The following is a 21,416-nucleotide window of genomic DNA, read 5'->3' as shown; positions in this document are numbered from 1 at the left end:
TTTCAGAAGTTTAAAGCAGATAGATCAGGGCTGCAAAAGAACAAGTGGGGTTATTCTGAACTTTTTCTTGAAGGAAAAAAAGCAGTGCGGTGGACAACATCGAACGGTTGCGGACACTGATGTGTCCATGGAAGAGAAGAACAGGAATATGACGCATCCCGGGACTGAACTGGAGATTAACGTGATCACCGGCTACACCACAGCATCCATGACAGGGCTATCATAAAAAGAATTTTCCTAGTTGCTTTTACGTAGCCTGTTATCAAATCTTCCTTCCCTTTTTTGGTACCAGCAAAAACATCTGAACTGTACACAAATTCAAACTTGGCAGAAGTTGGACTAGGTCCAGTTCGCATCAATGCCATGTTGTGGAAGTGATTACTCATTGATGTTTTATTAGAAGCCCATAAGTCTTAAAAGTGAACCAGTTCATCTTTATTCACTTGTACAAATATGCTGCATACGAATCATAAACATCCAATACATAGAACTATCTATTCCTAAAAAGTCCCAAGGACATTTTATCGCAACCCAAAGGACGAAATCTAAAACAAACAAAACGAAGGCTTATTATTAGGAAATTATAGTCAGACAGACTCTATTTTAATCAAGATAGGTTTTCGTTAAAGGAGAGGGTGGTGGAATGCTAGGGGATGGTGGACCCTGGCACTGGTGGGTAGGGGTTCGGAGGAAATATCGATGGCAGTGAAGGGGGTGGCTAAATGGGTTCGTAGGGACTATTGAAGGCGGTGGCTGCAAAGGGTTAGGAGGTATTAGTGAAGGCGGTGGCTGCAAAGGGTTAGGAGGTATTAGTGAAGGAGGAGGTTGCAATGGGTTAGGAGGCTGCAAAGGGTTAGGAGATACTATTGAAGGCGGTGGCTGCAAAGGGTTAGGAGGTATTAGTGAAGGAGGAGGTTGCAATGGGTTAGGAGGCTGCAAAGGGATAGGAGATACTATTGAAGGCGGTGGCTGCAAAGGGTTAGGAGGTATTAGTGAAGGCGGTGGCTGCAAAGGGTTAGGAGGTATTAATGAAGGAGGAGGTTGAAATGGGTTAGGAGGCTGCAAAGGGTTAGGAGGTACTATTGAAGGTGGTGGCTGCAAAGGGTTAGGAGGTATTAGTGAAGGCGGTGGCTGCAAAGGGTTAGGAGGTATTAGTGAAGGCGGAGGTTGCAATGGGTTAGGAGGCTGCAAAGGGTTAGGAGGTACTATTGAAGGCGGTGGCTGCAAGGGGTTAGGAGGTATTAGTGAAGGCGGAGGTTGCAATGGGTTAGGAGGCTGCAAAGGGTTAGGAGGTATTACTGAAGGCGGTGGCTGCAAAGGGTTAGGAGGTATTAGTGAAGACGGAGGTTGCAATGGGTTAGGAGGCTGCAAAGGGTTAGGAGGTATTACTGAAGGCGGCGGTTGCAGAGGGTTAGGAGGCAGCATGGAAGGTGGTGGCTGAAATGGAAATGGTGGCAGTCCTGGAATTCGTGGTATTGGTGGGAAACAAATATGTGGAGGCTGTGGCTGCAAAGGGTTAGGAGGTATTAGTGAAGGTGGTGGCTGAAATGGAAATGGTGGCAGTCCTGGAATTCGTGGTATTGGAGGGAAACAGATTTGTGAAGGCGGTGGCTGCAAAGGGTTAGGAGGTATTAGTGAATGTGGTGGCTGAAATGGAAATGGTGGCAGTCCTGGAATTCGTGGTATTGGAGGGAAACAGATTTGTGAGGCTACAGTTCCATTTGACACTTCAGATATTTCCGAAGGGTCTTTAGTAGCTGGTTTGAAATTTGGAATTCCAGGACCTGGAGTTGAGAATTCCCCGGAATTGAATTCCTTGGAATTGTGAGTACTTGGTTTTTGGTTACACAGTGTTGGCTGTTTTAGAGGCTTGAATGTGAAAAAACCAGCCGAGAAAATGTGAGTTCCTTTGGTTCTTGATTTCAGATGGAGTGAAGATGAAGTTGTTGCCGTTGAGGCTATGGAACAATACGGCTCGCTGCTGCTGATTAGCTTCACTGAACATCGCTTGATTTTCTTGACATGTTTGGATACCGAGAAAGGTAGATGGACTCTGAATTCTCCATGTTCATTTGTTTTCACTTCCTCATGGAAAGTGGGATTTGAACTTGTTCCTCCACATTCTACTGCAACCAAGGCTCCTAAGCACAAGAAGGGAAAAATAAAAATAAAAAAATCCGATCACATATTGCAGACAACAGATTGGTAAAGAAAGGAAAAACCCAAATTCGAAAAATGGGAATAAATTCAAATTAATCGATAAGAATTCCGAAATGAACCTGAAATGAAGTGGCTGGTTTTGGGGAAATCTTGTTGGAAGCAAGTGTCGCAGTAAACAGTGCCGACAACAACTGCCGAGGGGTGATTATTATTATGCTTAGCCTCTGAGAAATTGTGAAATGTGAAAATGAGAACAATTATGGTCAGGAGCCAAGGCATTCTGAAATTTCCCATCCCTTCCGAAGAACTCTTAATCTCATGAGGATGTCAAGCATGCAAGTTCTTCATATATATAGTACGGTAAATTGTAACTATCTAAACATGTGTGCTTCCAGGTGTGCGAGAAAGCGAAACCGAAAGACCTCTTCCTGAGTTTTTAATGATGACCCAACAAACCTCTTTATATGATGCATGCAAAAACCAGTAAACTAAAAAAGTACGATGCATGGGATGCACAATGTAGGCTATTTTCTTGCCTTCTTGCCTTTGCCACCCAAAAACAGAAAAAGAGGGAAATCTTGGAATAGAAAGGTGAATAAAGAGAGGAAGCAGCTTATTTGCTGGCTTGGTTCTGCGTTTTTTTTTGTTTTTGTTTGCTGGTGTTAGGATTGCCTCTAGGAGCATTTTTGGGTGCCAGTGGGTTCACGAGACCTATATCATGAATGGCCACAAATTTCATGAGCTATGACAAAGTAGTACCATAATGGAATTGTTTTCATACATGAGAACGTGCCGTATAAACTGGTGGGCTTTAGTAAGCAGCAAGCACGGGATAGAGTACTAATGCTACACAGAGAAGTAGTAGTACCGAAAATTGGTATAGAATGGAGTGACAAGTTTGGATTTTGTTGTTTTACGGGATAAATGACACCGTAACATAGTTTTAGCCCTTTTTTCCTTGGCTATATTTGTGTCAGCTTGTTTGTCGCAGCTTTTGATTCCGCTTATAAGGCCTAAACAACTTATAATCCAAAAGGGCCGATTCGATATTTGTAGCTTCAGTTTTTTGCAAAGTTAAACCACAATTTAACCTACAACAAGCACTCACAGCTGTTAAAAGAAATGTCAAAAGATCACTAGAATTCTCTCCTTTGGCAGTAGTTTTTTTGACAGCCTAAAAGGAACAGAAGAGTCTCGGGCATGGCCCTGAGCACCAGAATTCTCTCCTTTGGCAGTAGTGTTTTTTTTTTGCCAATCAGGAGCAGAGATCATTACATCATGTATGAAGTACAAAGTATAATGGAAAAATGATGGCCAAGGACATATTTTGATAATTAATACATGCCAAGGACATTTTCAGCATTAACAATTGTTCTTAGCATGTTCTTGGAGGGTATTAATTATCAAAATACGTCATAAGCCGTCATTTTCCCAAGTATTAAATCATGGGACACTACATCCATTATGTGAGAGTCCACGAGATAACCAAACCCAACAACTGAACCAACAGGATAAGTAAGCCCAACTCAACTACAAGCCCGATTAAGGAGAGAAATAACCCCAACAAATATAAAGAAAAAAAACATCCACACGCAGGTGGAAAGACTTGAACTCCTGACCTCCTAGTGAAATGCATGAGTTCCAGCAGTAATTTGATTCGGTCGGGTCGAGATAGTCCTACTGCGGAATTAGTATCATTCCCGTAATCAACAATAACAACAGAACAAAATCATCATGTCACAACTCTCTCTGATTTCAAGTTCTAGGATTCATAATCTTAGCAAAAAGCTGATTCCATGACTTTAATGCATGTTAACCGGACTCAAGAAGTTGGTACGTTTCCTGGCCTCAAAATCGCAGTCTGGCCGTCTACGTCTGAAGAAAGGATTCTATGTAACGGCGAGTGGCGCACTGATGTGATATCAACAATCCATTCATGTCTAGTCGTGTGTTCCCGAGGCCGAGCTGTCAATGCCGAACAGTTGGCCAGCTCGGCCGCACACCTCGCTCCAGGCACAAAGCTAGACCTGATTGGATCGGTGGCACCACGTACGTCAGCATGCCACGCAGTGTCATTATTTCATGAAACTAACTACTTTCTCCTGTCCCGTCGTATTTTTCAACTGCACTTTCTACTTGGCCGTGGGGCCCGCGTCCGGCACACAGCTGGTCCTGGAAATGATATATTTATGGTGTTACTAGTTTGGAGGTGTTTGCACTTTGCACCCTCTGGTAATTGGAAAATTTTCCAGTGCCGGATGGGTACAACGTGATATTCGTTCGGCATATCGAAGCCGACCATTGCGTTTTTGGACGGCTCGGATTTGGAGAGAGAAAGTGTTGGGGTGAGAGGAGAGAGGGGGTTTCAATTCGAGTTGTTCAAAAATGTATTGAACGGCTCGGATGTACCGAGCGGATACCACGTGGGATATACCCACTCGGCACCGAAAAATTTATCGGGGGTGATGCCTACATTTGTTGTTGATTTCATCAGATCTTTAAATTTGTTCCTCGTCCATCCGAAATCAAAATGAGGATGTAAATGGAGGCATGTGACTTTATGGATCCTACTATGGGCTTGATTGGATGCGGGATTAAATTTGGAGGTATTATGTAAGAAGGGGGATTGGATAGTAGGAGGTATTATGTAAGAAATGTGGGTCCACATTAATGTAATGGGGAGATTAAATAATACTTGGTTTGGATGAGGGATAAAATTGGGGGATAAGGTTATTTTGTAATTGAACTGAAAGAAAAAAAGGGTATTAAGAGGGGGGATTCCACAATGCTGGCTCAAACCCTAGCCATATGTAAGCCCCCCTCAGGGGGGAGGGTTATGGAGGAGGGGGTATTATCAAATCCCCCGAGTTTTGTCTTCCCAAACCACGTCATAGAACCGGCCCCACGGATTAGAAGGGGGATTGGACAATACCCCTTCATAGTGTGGCATCCAAACGAGCCCTATAATCTTTAATTTGTTTGGGTACTGCAAAAAGATCCCAACAAGCTTTTCTTTATCACATGTGATCAGGAAGAAGGAAAAAAACCCTTTCACTTTATCAAACTTAAAGAAAAAAGGATCCTAAGATTCATGTGAAGAGAGGTTAGGTAACTTCTTTTGTTTGTGCCATGGCCATTTAATTCACTCTTTTTCACCCAATCATGCATGCAAGGTACATCAAATGAATGATTATTCATTTCAAATAGAATCACTATTAGCGTAGATAAAATAAATGAATATTTCCATTTCAGAAAAAAATAACTACGGAGTTATCATTCCGTTCCACGTTCATTTCTAATTGCTAATGTAACCCCCGAAATTACTGATCCTTTCTAATCTCTATTATGCATCTTTGCGTCCATTTCATTCTAGTGAACCATTGATTGGGGCATAAAGTTTGGCCGGGAGATAGTGTCTTAGCCTTACAAGGAAGTAAAAAAGGTATCGAATTGTGGATAATGAAACATGTGGCTTCTATCTCCCAGATCCCTTGATAAAGTCGGGTTTTTGTTTTGTTACGCTAGACCTAACTTGCCCCTTCTTTTTATTTACTTCAAGTTGAGAAAAGAGGAGTCCCCAACCCCAGGAACATACATCTATTATAGGCTCGCTACGAGGGTCTCGTTCTGGTACCGCCCAACACCAGCCTTCAATCTAGTGAACCAAACGCACCTTTATTTCTTATCGGCCTTCAACCTAGTGAACCAAACGCACCTTGATTTCTTATCGCTATGCCCTCGGTGGGGTTGAAGTGTAAGCTATGGCTCAACCCCGTATTGGGAAAACGCACGCTTGCAGTTCTGCGTCGTTTGACCCATCAAGGCTCCTTTCGTCCAGCTCCTGAGACCTTGTATCACGGTTGGAGAAGATTGCCTCTAGCTGGTAGGAGGTTTTTTTTTTAACCGAGGAAAACTTCTTACCAACCCATGGGCAACAAATATATGATCTGAAAGTCCAAGGAAAGAGAAAATAGTAAAACACATGATCTGAAGTCTCTACCACATTACTACACACTTGCCTAAGGTTGTCAATACAGGATGAATATCAATTTCGTAATCACCGTCCATCAAGGAAAACATCAGTTTTTTCGACAAAAAAACCAACAATGTTTCAACCAGTGTCTTGACTGGTTGCAAGATAAAAATACGGTCAAACTCGATCAGAACAAACCACACTGGACAGAAGAACAAGGTACAAACAGAAATTTCTACAATTAATCACACTGCCAGTCTCTACAGTAAAATCACGCGGACTTCTATGGGAAATAATCAAGCCTCCCATTATAAATAGGAGTCTCTGTAGAAGAGACCTACCCAGGATCCAGGAACTATTAACCCACCTAGTATACAAATGATTCTTCCGAAGGTAAACATCTATACATTGCGAACAAGAGAAAAGGAAGGGAAGCGATGCTCCAGCTGTCCCATTTCATTCCCCAAACAAAATTTCAACTCGTATCCTCGACCAATGCCACAACTTTACTCCCTGTCTGCATCGGCGGCTATGAACTGCTTAAACACACATCTCTGATTTAGATGGTATCCCAAGTTGGTAATGTAGTGGAATAAGAACAGATGTAAATCGGGGATACTTCACAAAACCCTCAATGCTCTGATTTCTCAAAAGCTTTATTCAAAGAAGCTCCTTGTTAAAGGCAAGAAGCTTCTTCACATGGTTATGCCAAGCAGCAACGTTTTGCCCATCAACTGTAACCCAATCGACGACAGTCGATGCTGGTTGTTCCCACCATTCATCAAGCTGCATGAAGATCTCAGCGTATGAAATTTAGAGAGAATATGGAAATCAAGACAATAGATAACAACCAAGATCAACCAGGTTTCTAGAAAAACAAAACAAAGAAAAACAGAAGTTTCAAAACCTACCGCTCTCTGATAACCACCAAGCAACTGCAAATCACAATCCGGACACAGTATGGGCAAGTTATTCGTAGAACTTGTGTCCATTTTGCAGAACACAGTTCTAAAATACTATCTAGCATCTACTAATGACAGAATGTTCAGTGGGCATGGATATAAAGGGAAGGACAATGTCACAATGCTATGTAACTAGAAACTCAATTTAGTTTTCTAAGGGCAAATGCATGCACTTTAGTCGGCATAAGTGCCAATGCTACCAGAACTTGCTACTACCTAACTGATTTACGTCTTAGAACATGTCCTGAAACACGATCGTTTCGGTTCAGAATTATCCAAACAGATCCAGGGACTTACTTTGCTATATCTTCTCAAAAGTATTCCTTAGGAGGAAAAAAATCAAACATAAATGAACTAAAATCTGGAGAAGGTCGATTTTTGGCATAACAAATTTCAAAAAGACGGGACACAATGCTTTGGAGATTGTATATTAATTGATTAATTTAATGTTTGAACGGTGTGAACAACATTTTAGATCAGGTGCATACATCGCTCCATTCCCGTTCCTCATACCATAAAGGTCTTCATTCCATGTAATAGGTAAAAGAATATTAGAATTATCTATAAACCAAACTGAACCTTATGTCTCAATCACTTGGGGTCGGCTATATTAGAATTATCTATAAAAGTGCAAAACAAGACAGACTCCCAATTAAGAGACAGAAGCGATAAAATTTATACATTTCCCCACAAGTTGTCCAAGCTACCTCCTTTTTTTTATTTTTTTGAACAGCAAAAAGAAATTTTATTAATCTCCAAAATTGTTAAAAAAAACATCATTTATATCATCACTGATCACCTCCTCACTAGGTTAACATGGACTCGGGTATCAATACCAGTGTGGGTGTGTCCAGCCATCCAAAAGCTCTAGATCCTTAATAATAGGAATGTGGGGAAATGTACCCACAAGTTGGGAACAGGGTCTGAACATTTCTTGGATATTTGGATATGCATTCTGAGATACTGTAACATGAGACGATGTTAAAACCTAGGTATGTACTTGAAATAATTAATTACTTTGGGGAAAGGGGCATTCATATCCCGCATCCCTGTGAAACCTTGTAATCAAATACAAGCCTTCACACATCCGTACAAGATCCATCTATCCAAATTCGACTAGTCACAGCGAAAACTCTAGAGTTGGAGTACATGTAAGTTTGTAACAATGTTCATAAAAGGTATAAAAAGACACCAACTTCATAAAGTGAACCCTAGCTGGTACAGGACTTGATCAGGAGAAGATGACAAAGGTTCTCCCAGTGGAATGGACAGCTGAAATAAAGGTGCACTTGGCATGCTTGTTTGAGTTATGATTTTTCTTAAGCACTCTCCAGATTCATGCATCTCTCTACAAAAGTTCCATTAGGTTTACTAACTATTCCTGTCAGAAAGTATTGAAAAATAAAACTACGGTTAATGGTCGAACCATCATCCACATGCTCAAAAACTACTGTAACCACCAAGTACAAAGGGAAGGCATCCATCTGCATGTGAAGAACAAATTATTTCCGTTGAATGCAATACTTTCTCACTAACAACCAAAGGGTGCAAAGATGCCAAAACCTATTTAAAAACCCAAATCCAGGCGGAGACGGGCAAAGATCTATGCGCTGTTAGTAATTTTCAAAGTCGCAAACTAAGTATGGAAGGTCAAATGGTGTATAATGAACTTCAGGAACTTCGATCCTGAAACATATCTCGAGGCATTTTCCTCCGACCACCCAAAGGGCACGGGAAAGAAGAAACAAACCCAATCCAGGATCTAAATTATTAGGTAGGAGTAGGACACAGAGATAAGCACAATGTGCGAGATACAAAATCATGATTTAAAGAGCGATAATACTTACCAAACCGCTGACATATTTGCAATCTTCGAGGCATTTATGTGCATTCATAATTCCACTCTTTAGTTCAGGTAACCACTTCTCGACGACAGTTTTCTCTTGTTCAGCAGCCAAATTCAAACAGTAGTCTGTGGTCCTGCAAGAATGTAAGTCAACAAACATCAAGTAAGGTTAAAAACAAAAAGGAAATGTGCAATGACCAATGAATTTTTGTATTCCTATATCCCAGGCGGCAGGGGCCTGGAACTTTAGGTGCAGACATCCGAGAGAGAGAGAGAGAGAGAGAGAGAGAGAGAGAAAACGAAAAATGGGCATATTCCTCAATATTGATTGCCAAAGGCACTTTGGTGGCCTGCCACATACAGTAACAGCCCCCAGACATAACTTCCTCAACTAAGTGGCCAACATAGCAGTGAGCCAGCCAAGTTTGAAAGGGCCATTCTTTCCAAGACTGGAATGGAACTTTCCCATTCTTCAAAGATCTAAAATTCCTCTCTTCACATACAACATAATGCAGAGAGGTACCAAGTTGGAGACTTTGCGATCGCCTCTCCTAGGAGGCTACGACAACCACCATGCCAACCCTCAAAAAAGGAATAGCAATAACAATTCTATATTTGATGGGTTACCGGGTTTCCTTTTTTATAGATGAAACGAATAGGCATCATGGGAAAAAGTTTCTCACGGTGATATACAAACCTTTCAGATGGGAACATTGTACGATATCCTGCACATAAGTGGAAAAAAAGGTTCAGCAGTACCTTTCATATTCTTGTTGTGCACGGTAAGCATGATTTAACAATGCATGACCACTTTCAACAAGATCCCGCCGTATATGGACCAAATTGATGGCCTTTGCCAAATCCTCCAACACGGAAGCCTCAGACCCACGAAGTTTCAAACAAAAATCTAGGGACTCTAATACCGACGCTAAACCAGCATCTGAAGTTTCCAAACCTGACAAGAAACAGTAAGAATCAGTACAAGAACATAAGGGAAATACTCGAAGCACTTCATAGCATTTTTGGTATGGTTCTGTCATTCCTACTTTAGTGATCTGTTATGCGTTGCCAGTAGGCTTTAGAACTCAGAAAGGAAAGGAAATAAAAGAAAAGAATTAGTTTTACTTTTTACGAAGATTTGTTCACATAATGGAAAATTTTCTCCTAATATTGTCACCAGGATCAGCTTCGAAGTGGTGGATCAAAAATTGGGTCGGCTCCCAATTCTAGACTACAAAACATCTTACTTGGATTCATGTTATGTATTCATTAAAACTTAAACGTAATAGCTTTTTGAGATATTTCATGACAAACCTGTGAAGGCCCCATCTACCCCAGTCCAGACATCGAACTTGTTTGAAAAAGTTTCCTTCATAGTCAAGCATTGCTGTTCTATACGCACCCTATCCCCCTCATTAGATAGGTTATACACAAGGTTCCCTTATAATCAACACCCAAACCACTGATACAAATTAAACATATGTGATTGGTAACCACAATTTTTCCAAAATTTGCAAATGAATCCCATAGCCTCTGAAAACTTGCTAGAATGCCGAGACACTAAATCAGGTGATCATATCTGCGCAGCCTTCATCGTGGCACAAAACTTTTAGTGTAAGCGCACACTAACAAAGACGCCATCCAAATGCAGTACACCAAAGCATATTTCGGCAAAAATGAATAGAAGCTGACCGGCAGGATATTGAAGGGCAGCCGAAATGCGGCAAATGGAAGGAATTGCAGATGGATCTCTAGCACCAGCTCTTGCAGTCAATAGAGCAGCGCTCTTTTCTGCAGCAGCAACTGCTTCAGGTCCTGTAGATCCATTAGCACCCATAGATTCCAAGAGCGCCTGAAACGAGAACCACGGGGCATTAAGTACAGTAGAAGCCAGCACGCATGAACAGAAAAAACAACCAAGTGGACACAGGATAATTATACCACTAGGCATGTGTCCATTTGTGCCTTAATAACCTGAGCAACACCTCTAAATGGTTTTTCCTGGTAAATAGGATGTTGACCGAGTATTCTTACAGCCACATGCTTGACTTCAGATGTATGAAGCAATTGATTGTATAATATATACTCTTTTACTCTCGTAATAGGAATTCTTAAGTCCACAACAGTATAACAACACACTTATGATCAGCCACATCTAATCACTTTGTGCCAGACCTGAAAACTAGATGTCCGTACTCTATCAACTTTACCCACTAGTTTCTGGAACTAAAGAATTGTTGCTGCGTATGACCAATGACATATCTCATGAAACAAAAAATCATGGCCAGCATTGTATTTTATCAATCCAAAGAAACAACAGGTGCAATTTGCCCAAAAGTCTAAGACGATCAGTTAGATATGTTACCGTAAAGAGGAATACAAAGTGAATTCCAACCCATTAGCAGAGAATGATGAGAATTGAAAAACATTTGATGTTTTTTCATCAGTAGAATCAAAATGGCACCTTCAAAGAATTATAATCACAACTTACTACAGGTAGCAGCAATAAATATGAGATGAAATCATGCACGAAATTGTACTAGTTTCAAGACCTGTGGGTTCGCCGGAAGCATGTAGAGGTTATTATCAGGACTCCGATAAAAGGCAGACACTTCGTTATCGATAAAATCTTTTGCATCATTCGACATCTCTAAAACAACTGTGCAAGCTGGGATAATGGTGCTTGATGCATACTCCCTAGCAGCTAATGGCTGCTGGCCCCATAACACAGCAGCATCCTGCAGGGTGAAAGATATGAACATAAGGAATATACTAAGAATCACCGTTACATTAACCTTCAATGGGTGTGTTGTGTGGGTATGGGTCTAAGCATTGAACATGGATTGATCTTACTCATCACACGCAAAAGAATGAAGCCATAAATATAAAGATGCATGCTCACCTACATAAACAGCCCTTAAAGTATGAATTCTGCATAATGTGTTGGCAAACAACATAAAGAGAGAAACGTTCTACACAAGGAATAACCTCCAAAAAGTTATTCAAGAGGTTAAATCCTACAGAGATGTCTGATCTGATCTGATGTCACTCCCTCACAACAATATTGTTAATACAGTACAGTATTTTGCTTTCACATGTTTTGCAAGTTCAGAACATAACAACCCGATGATAAACAGCTAGTACTAACAGCAGCCATGTTTCTTTTTTGCTTCTACAGAGCAGTCCTGCTAAAGAAAATTCTCCCGACAAATCAAAATCCGTTTATCTAAGAACTAATATTTCGCAAAGTACCAATTTTAATTTAATGACTAGTAAGATAAAAATCTGACATCTCTTGAGTTGAGGGATACAACACACTGATGATGTTAAATATCAGCCACTGTAAGGTGATATCATTACAGACTCAATGCCATGCCCATGGGTATCTAACTAATACCCAATCCTTGTCCACAGCTTCATAAGACATACTTAAAGTAGAGCTATCTCACCATGTTAGCTCTAAGTAGGGCATTATATATGGATTCAAGTTCAGATCGGCGGGCATCAAATTCTTCAATCTTTTTCCACTTCTTTCTCAGAGAATCTTCAGCTTCCTTCCTCTCTGCACATAATTTGTTCAGGCGTTGTACTTCCGACATCAATGTATTCAAGCTAGCCCTCAATCCAGCAGCTTCCCTTTCCTTGGCCCAAACCTCCAACTGCAGAAATAGAAGAAGTAACTGTTAAGAAACAAGCTCTACCAGGAACTCACAAAAGGATAACCAATATCTACTACAACAACAAGAATACCCGTGTAATTCCCAATCGATGGGGGTATGGACGGGGGAAGACCGGAGACAAACCTATCCTTTGGCAATATATGCACAAGGTGGTTGATCTTTGAAAGTTTTACCGCTGAAATAGCGCCCCCCTACACCTCCAAAAATTGAGTAACTTATGGGACGTTATGTTGTTGAACCATTCTCCCAAACCAAAGCCAAAAGGCATCAGAGAGGGAAGGCATAGACCCGAGTCAATTTTTGGCTCATTACCTTGCTTCTTTCATTCAAAATCCAGAGCATCAATAATGCACAAGATAACCAATTATCTACAACTAAAAGTTATTGCTTCTTTAGAATGCTTAAGCCTAGGTAGCGATGGCAGTAGAGGACAAGTCCACACAAGGATTGCACCCAGAATTTGTTAATGTCCAGGTTGCAAAGATCACGGGGATGTGCTCCTTAGGTACAAAGAGGTAGTGAGCATGCTACAAGTCTTGGACATTATCTGGAGTTGTTTTTCAATGGATTTCTCTATCTCTACGTCTAAGTACTCTTAAAATGTTAATCATCTCTAGGATGATTGGAAAGCATTGTGCCGACACCAACAAGCAGGCTACAAGATCAATCGATCCCACATAATGGTCATGGGGTGTCCAAAGACTGCGGCACCAACCCTGTTGTAGGCAAAAGATCCTGCACAGAACAAAACTAAATTGCAAGAAGTCTGTCGGGATAAGGGAGAAGTAATAACGCCATTATTGTAGCAGTTGAAGTGAAAAATTGTGATGTGAAGTTGAGGATATCTTGAAACAATGGGTGGAAGATGCCAAATCAATAAAACATGGGACAAGCTAAAACAGGAGATGGTAGTGACATTGGTGAGCTTAACAAGACCCATGCTTAAGATAATTGCACTCGTCATATTTTCGTGGTTGAAATTCTTGAACTAGCCTATTAGCAAAATAAGCCAAGCTATTCGTGAATGGCTTGGTTCGTATGCACCATCAAAATTCAACTGACCCAACAATAAGGTGACATCTAACTGAGACAGCAGCATTGGCTAGCAAAAGCTCCTACAGCTCAATCATCTATAATCCATTTTTAATCCATTAGCAAGCATGTTAACCTGTTTCCCTCAGATTCAAGCTGCCAACATGGGAAAAAAATAAGCCTCTTGCTGCATGTTCTGAAGAGGTGATATAACCATCCACTTCATCAGGGGAGTGGAGCGCTTCTACCGCTGTGCCATCACTACTACTACAGAAATAGTTCGAAGTATGTAGTATATGTCGCATCTACCAAATGCAGGCCCTATTTTTGGCCAAAATTTTGAAGGCCCTAGGCAGTGGCCTAGTTTGCCCATGCCCACTGCCTAGGGCCAGGCCTGTCTAGTATATAACTAAATAGTACCTAAATCATGTGAAAGGCTTATTTTTTTTCCTGAAGAATACAATGTATTCCCGTCCTAGATTGTTCAAAACCAAAAGTAGACATGTCCAACAATAAGGCAAACCACAAATCAACAAAAAAGAAGAAGATAGAGTTATCAAGAAAGCAACATTAACCTATTCACTTGAAGGCCAAAAGATGTAAGCAAAAATGTTACAAAACATAATCTACTGCTAGAAGTGGAAGCATGGTTGGTGAGCATTACGATGAAAAATATCAAATAAGTTACACTGCTCATGGAATTCAACGTAGTACCTTCTACAGCCCTTGTTTCCTAAATCAAGTTACCAACTTAGTATTACCTCAAATTGCCTGAGACTGCCCACATTTTGTGATGTGCTTCCTACAACAATAGACTGTGAAGATATAGCATCACCACCTCCATGCAGACGTCGCAGAAGTTTCTGACAAGTTGTCCTAGCTTCTGCAGCTTTGTTGAGGGCATCTTCAGTGGCCACAAATTGCTGAACATGTGCTTTCTGTGAGTAAAAACATGTAAGATGTCAAACAAGGAAGAAAAAAATACCACCAATTAGACAAACACAAGACGTGGAAACTGTACAATCAACTACGAGATAAATAAGGAACCAACTAAAACAAAGATGAACTCAATGACTTAGAATTAAGAGTGTAAACTACCCCGAAGAATAAATGAAGCATGAACAATGGAATTACCACACTTCAGGAAGATGGTGTCAACCATGACACAGAAAATATTATACGGAAGGAATATGCAAAGTGGCAGGTTACAGAAGAAGTACAAAGCTAAAAGAGCGAGAAAGAAACATTAAAAAGGCTACAGATAAAAAAGATGACCTGTCTTTCAAGAAGTTGGTTTTGACTTCCCTTCGAAGGCACATCAACTCCAATCTTTCCATTGCCATAAAGTTGATACTGTAATGGTGAGCTTACATCAGAAGAAGAAGCATCCATTACTCTATTATTCTCATACTTGTACCTGAGTGAAAAGACAATAATCAAACCAATGAATATACTAAAAGAGGCAAGGTCGCCATGGCAATACAACAATGCGACGTCGAAAGATATACACTTGAATGTAACAACTTATTCCTCCCTAGATGAAACAGCCATGGAAATCAGTATATGGTTGTTAAAGCATCCAACTCAAAACCAATTGGCAATGAGTGGAGAGGCCGCCCAGGCTCATATACTAGGTTTGGAGGTTATATTTAACCAATGTGGTTCAAGCTCTAACAATGGTAACTATAGCCTTCGGGGTAAGGTTCAAGATAATAAATCAGCAACAAAAGATTGTCAAAAGAAGGGAAACAATATTCACATTCCAGCTTAGGCTTCCACTCACTTTTTTGTCTTTTATCCTCTCACAAGGGGAAAGTGAGAAGCTAAAAGCCCTAATGTGGGGATCATTCAAGGGTATCATTCCTGAACACAAATCAGGTTAAAAGCTCAAAAGGAAAGCTACTTTATGTTTTTGTTTTCTGGAGGGCTGCGGGTTGGATAAAACAGTGTACTTCATATGACAATCTACGTTACATGGACGCGGATGCGGGTATCGGATGCAGGTGTATATCTAGATGTCAAGCATTTCAAAAGAGGACTGTGGATATGGATCAAAATTTGGGTACAGGTACAAGAATATGTTGAATAGCTTTTCCCAAGATATATTCTTATGAAAGTGAGTTAAAAAGTTTGGCCTTGTGTGGGTCAAACAAATGGATGAGAAGAATAAAACTTCAAACTCTTCGAAATGACTAATCCGATAAGGACTAAACAGCCAATAGCCCAACCATACCTTGCTACATGACAATATGACATTAATTTTTGCCAAGGCAATTACTTAAGTATGTAATGTAGATTTGGGCCGGCACCAATAATTTTAGAAGCATAGGCTAAATATAAACAAGGTTTTAAATTATACCAATTGCCCAACATATAGAAGCCCTTTATATTTCGTCTTGGAAAATGAAAGGCAGCAGCAAACAAGTAGGAAACAAATCCTAAGTGATGCTTCGACATGCTTCAATCTGGTGCAATATGCTTCAACAGCTTGTCCTAGGTTCAGTTATCCCCTTCTCCTCCTCCTCTTGCTGCTACTGAGATGAATACCATATTGGATTCTAGAGGGAGAAAGACCAGTGCTGAAAACAGCCGCATTTGTATATTTTTACTAGCATTCAGAGCATATCCTGCACCCGCGGCATGTCGACTGGAGTTCTTCCCCCGAAATTGGAGGTCCATGTAACATAAGTGACAATCCATAGAGGTTTGGCCTAGTTGTTCCTAGAGGGGGTGGGGGTTGGTGTCATCGCATAAATCATGGCATTATTGACAAGGTTTGATGCACGATTTGGAAAAATGTAGATACGTGGGGGGAAAGGGGAGTCTTGAGTTCGGAATACTCCTTGTGGCGGACAAAGCAACATGATTCGAGCTAGTTCGAACACAGGATAAGAGGGTTTTAAGAAATCTAATTGATAGCAGGGGCTCATAAATCTACAACTTGTTCAGTTTATAACTTTCTTCAAATGTTTTTTTAAGTTTTGCAACCATAAGAAATGGTTGAAAACCAAACTGCACAAGCAAAAGAGAGACCGTAGGATAAAAGTACCTTAATGTTTCTGCATCAGCTCTAACATCAATTTTCTCTATTTCTCTCGTAATCAGTGTTTTCATCCGTTGCGTGTAAGAAGCAATAGCCTGAAGCAAAAGAGGAGGACTCTTCAGGCAATTCTGAATTACATCTCTCACCTCATCAGGTATATCCCCATCAAAATCGAAGCCTAACTTGGCAGCTTCCAACTGAGGATTCAAATGGATGCCATTTCCTTCATAAGCCGGAAAAGCGTTCCGAATTTTTTCAATCGTCTGAAATGCAAGATATTCACATGCCTTCCTGATATTTCTTTCCCTGGTGGTTTCTATAAGGATCACATCCTCTGCAGATTTTGTGCCTTTAACAGTTGAATAAACTGCCTCTTTCTCACCATTTGCACTGTAACTGTTGCCAACTTCAATAGAAGTATCAACACTTGATCTTCGAGAATCCCTTGCTTGATTAACATAGTAACGAAGTCGCTTATGATACTCCGCAAATATTTTTGCTGCTTCATCACACTGTTGATCATACGCCTCCAACATCACCTGCTTGTGCCTGCAATAGAATTATGCACACCGGTCCATGAATCCAGCCTCATCAAAATCAAAAAAAAAAAAAGTCCTTCAGAGATCTGTCCTCTTATTTTTTAAAATCCCATCGATTTAAAGCGCTCGTTTTCCAAGTCATACATCCAGTTTTTCAAGTCATCCAGTTTGCTCAAAGTTTGAATTTCAATTGTCAGCCATTCATAGCATACAAAAAAGGGTCGAATAAAATCTAATGTATGCTTTCATTTTCAGCAATAAAAATACCGAAGCACTGCTTCTCTAAAATGAACTCCAAGGCAGAGTCTATGACAAAGCATATACCCATTAAACACAGCAGAGCAGGACAATAATTTGGATACAGTACACAACAGACTTGGTGGTTTTAATAGTGACCACCAAAAATCCATGGCGTAACAGAATTACATCGGTCGGATTTACCCTAGTGTCTCCGTAACTTGGGAGTCTTGGATACATGACAATCTTGCCGGGTTTATTAGTCATCATCAACAAATCGTGGCTTAAATTCTACCACCCAACTTTCCCACTAAGCAAGCACTATTACGTTCTTACCATCCAAAATTCATTTCCCATGCAATATTCAATAAAGTATAAAATTGTAACTAAGAGCAAGTCCACCCCATAACCATTTATCTTGCTATTGCCATACATATTGGCAAAATCTAAATCCACCCCTTGCCATTCGTTGATGCCAAAAAATGGCAATGCCATCTTTGGTGCTCACATTTCATCCAAGCCATTTGATTGGCATTGAAAACTGAATGAGTTGAGTTCAATTCAATGGTCTGGATTTTAGATTGTGCCAAAACGGCACCAAACCGGTGCAGCAACAATGCTACTTTTGACGTTTTGACACTGTAGCAAGTCAAAAAATGACTTTGGCAATGCCATTTGGCACCAACGGGTGCACTTGCTCTAACTCGCTTCACAGGATGTTCTAATCGAAGCACAAAAAAATACAGTACAGAGTTCGATTACAGATATCCTAATCCTACTGTAATATGACCTCTCATCAAGCATTCTCTTTATGAGTTTACTGCTAACATCCTTCGTGGTTTTAATAGTAAACAGCCAGAATCAATGGCTTAATATTATTACATTGATCAGATTCTACGACTAGCGTTTCCCCTCTAAGCACTACTCTTGTGTCACAATCAACAGTCTTGCCAGTTTTAACAGTAATCATCAATAATTCATGCGTCACTACAATTACATTGACAAGATTCTACGACTCCATTATTCTCTCTAAGCACTGATTCTGAGGTTCTTATTCTTACCATCAAAAATTCGTTTCCCACGGAATGTACAAGCAAGTGTCAAAATTGGTAACTACAGCTCTTCTTAGTATGTTCTAAACACCACAAAAAGTCATCAAATTTGAACACAAAAGTATACTACAATTTGAGTTTGGCTACAGATATCCAACCTGTAATTTGACCTCTCATCAAGCATACGCTTGCGCTCCGCCTCCTCCCGCGCCACCTCCAACATCCTCGCCTTCAACTCCTTCCGCTGCCGCCTAACGACGTGCCTCAGCCTCTCCACCTCCTTCTCCGCCGCATCCCTCTCCTGCGCCGCAACCTCCCTACTACTCTCCCCCTCCCTCTCCCTCTCCCTCTCCCCCTCCCTCTCACTCCCGACCAACTTATCTCTCTTCCTCCCTCCTCTCCCCCTGCCCGCCCCCGCCCCCTCCCTCACCACCGGATCCAACTTAACCTCTCCTCCGTCCTCACCGCCGTGCACAAGGATGTTCCGCCGGATACTCTCCACTGTCTTCTCCGACTTCACTCTCTTCAGCAAAAAGTTCCACACCGGAATCATGTTCCCCCGGCAGACCTTGCGGATCGAGTCGACCGACGGCATGGCCGCCTTGGCGGCGGTGTAGGGGCCCAGGGGCCGGTACCCCATCTCCTTCTGGAGCCATTCGAGGATGGCCTCCGGTTGGGCCACCGAGCTGGTCGAGGAGGAGCTTTGCATTTGGTCGCAAGCAAACCTAACCCTGGGGTTTTGCAATGTGACGTGAGGTTTTTAACTAGATCTCCATCTCGAATTCGAATTTGGAGCCCTAATTGTGAAATCTAGATACAATAACAGATGCGTGTGCTGAGTTGTACTGAGTGTAAGGAAGTAGACTTGAGTTTGAAGAGCGACGAGGAAGGAAGTGTAAAACCTGGAGAGAGAAAATCGAGAGAGAGAGAGAGTGGATCTACCAATGAGGGTGATTATTATGTGCTTGGCCGGCGAAGGAGGGGACGGCAGAATCTGGTGATACGTACACGGATGGATACAACTCACTGATGAGTGCCGAACGAAGTCTCGCAAGGTGAGAATTTTTGACACTATACACGATAACTCGATACGAAATTAATAAGTTAGAGTTAGCCATGTGTTACATGAAACTCAGAATATGCCCCGTATTACGACACGATAACAAAAAAAAAAAACTTAAGTTAAGATTGACAGAATTCTAATGTGAACATAAGATTATAAAACAGAAACACGACACGACACGACGTTCACCGGTCGAGAGTTCAAATGGGAGGTCCCGCTCGCCCGTATTTGATGGTTAGTACGGGTGCAGCCCGGCCCAGTAGCCCACGAGTCCGCCCAACCCACTGGTTTGAGATTGAGATTTGTTTGAGCTGAAATGGAGTTTTTTTAGTCCATTTAGAAAATACTTCATCCATTCCATATTAAGAGTTCATCATGAAAAATCGTATTATTTTTTAAATTAAAAAATCAACAACTTTCGTGCATAATTTTTCGAATTTTTCCTCATCTAATTAAAGTAGTAATCGAGATCTTTAATACAATGTGAAAAAATTTGAAAAATTATTTACAGAAGTAGTTAATTTTTTGATTTGAAAAGAGGTAAGAGAGAGAAAGTGAAACTGTCATTGTGGAATGGAGGGATTACTCCGTTAGACTTGAGAAGGGGTCGTTTGGATGGGGGACTGTGAAGGAATACTCCTCGTATATACCTGAGCCTATTACTTAAGCCACGGTTTGAGGACCAAAAAACGAGGGTTATTAGCTTAACCCCTATTCTCTTATACCCAATACCCCCGATGAGAGATTATTTATGGAGAGGTTTTGGGGTGATATTAAATAATACTCCCAGATAATATCCCCTCATCTTCCATTTCAATTACAAAACAATCTTATCCCCAATTTTATACCTCATCCAAACCAAGTACTACTCCTATTTAATTAATCTCCCTTCTTTAATACCTCATTCAAATCAAAACTCCCGTCACATCAATGTAGGCCCACCATTCTTACATAATACCACATACTATCTTATCTCTCTTATTAACTAATACCCCAAATTCTTTTCCTGCGTCCAAATGGGCCCAAAAATTACTCTTGGAATAAGTCCGACTCTATCAATCCATTGATTATATACTGCATTTTTGTAAATTTATAAGTCTGAAACTTAAGGGGTGTTTCTAGTAGTGAAAAACTTGTAGATTTTTATTTGTGCTTGAGAAATTGTTAGGTGTTTTCGGTAATGAATAAATTTTGAAAAATCTTAAATTGTTTTCGATAGTGAATAAGTTGTTGATATGTTTATGAGTAGAGTTACTGTAGCAAAAAAAATTTTTTTTGACAACTTTTTTTTTAGTGAAAATGATATGGTAAAATACTAAAATTTTTTTGTTAGTAAAAACAAGATGGTAAAATACATTAAGTTTTTTTGTTAGTACAAACACCCCCTTAGTTCGATATTTTTTATTTTTCATATTTTTTTTGTTGCATTCTTGTAAAATTAAAAGTTTGAAACTTATTTTGATATATTTTTTTTTCCGTAACTTTTTGTTTAGCTTTTCGTCGTAATTTTTGCGGCTAATCGTTCGTCTTAACAAAATGAATCGAAAAAGTATAAAAATATGGACCGTTGTTGAAAAAATTCAAAAATACGACATTTTAAACAAATAATACAATTGTTTGATACTTTTTCGTCTTTAGTGAATTTTTTTTGCTTTCCGTCACAATTTTGTACTTTTTAAACTTACGACGGATATTTAATCCAAAAAAATGACGCAAATCTGACAAAAATTTAGAAAAAACGAACAAAATACACAAAACGAAGAAGAAAAATAAGTTTTCAAGAATGCAAATTTAAAATTTATGCAAAAAATTATAAACGAAATTAATTT

The 21,416-nt window shown here is 40.3% G+C and overlaps 2 protein-coding genes and 1 non-coding gene across 3 annotated transcripts; all 3 read right to left on the bottom strand.

Annotated features, from left to right (window-relative positions):
• Positions 1–331: 331 nt before the first annotated feature.
• Positions 332–2,549, bottom strand: LOC131298077 (vegetative cell wall protein gp1). The gene is made up of 2 exons (XM_058323366.1): positions 2,280–2,549; positions 332–2,141 (listed from the first exon to the last, which is right to left on the bottom strand). The coding sequence occupies exons 1-2, from the start codon at positions 2,452–2,454 to the stop codon at positions 604–606; spliced, it is 1,713 nt and encodes a 570-aa protein (XP_058179349.1). The 5' UTR covers positions 2,455–2,549; the 3' UTR covers positions 332–603.
• A 3,801-nt stretch (positions 2,550–6,350) lies between these two features.
• Positions 6,351–19,592, bottom strand: LOC131298076 (AUGMIN subunit 5). Its single transcript, XM_058323364.1, has 10 exons — positions 18,683–19,592; positions 16,703–17,245; positions 14,929–15,070; positions 14,415–14,591; positions 12,391–12,600; positions 11,494–11,679; positions 10,634–10,793; positions 9,701–9,896; positions 8,943–9,075; positions 6,351–6,919 (listed from the first exon to the last, which is right to left on the bottom strand). The coding sequence occupies exons 1-10, from the start codon at positions 19,231–19,233 to the stop codon at positions 6,794–6,796; spliced, it is 2,424 nt and encodes an 807-aa protein (XP_058179347.1). The 5' UTR covers positions 19,234–19,592; the 3' UTR covers positions 6,351–6,793.
• Positions 12,845–12,949, bottom strand: LOC131299319 (small nucleolar RNA snoR100). Its single transcript, XR_009190703.1, has one exon. It is a non-coding gene; the product is annotated as a small nucleolar RNA snoR100 (small nucleolar RNA).
• Positions 19,593–21,416: the final 1,824 nt, after the last annotated feature.

This window comes from Rhododendron vialii, chromosome 8a (assembly GCF_030253575.1).
Source record: "Rhododendron vialii isolate Sample 1 chromosome 8a, ASM3025357v1".
Taxonomy (NCBI): Eukaryota; Viridiplantae; Streptophyta; class Magnoliopsida; order Ericales; family Ericaceae; genus Rhododendron; species Rhododendron vialii.
The sequence above is the reverse complement of the archived record's forward strand: the minus strand, read 5'-3'. Positions and strand labels throughout refer to the sequence as shown.

Coding starts and splice junctions, on each gene's coding strand:
- LOC131298077 (XM_058323366.1), bottom strand. CDS start 2,454: ATGGGAAATTTCAGAATGCCTTGGCTCCTGACCATAATTGTTCTCATT. Junction 2,142..2,279: donor AACCAGCCACTTCATTTCAG/GTTCATTTCGGA, acceptor TCTTGTGCTTAG/GAGCCTTGGTTGCAGTAGAA.
- LOC131298076 (XM_058323364.1), bottom strand. CDS start 19,233: ATGCAAAGCTCCTCCTCGACCAGCTCGGTGGCCCAACCGGAGGCCATC. Junction 10,794..11,493: donor TGCTTCCGGCGAACCCACAG/GTCTTGAAACTA, acceptor TTCTCGTTTCAG/GCGCTCTTGGAATCTATGGG. Junction 9,076..9,700: donor GCACAACAAGAATATGAAAG/GTACTGCTGAAC, acceptor ACATTCTTGCAG/GACCACAGACTACTGTTTGA.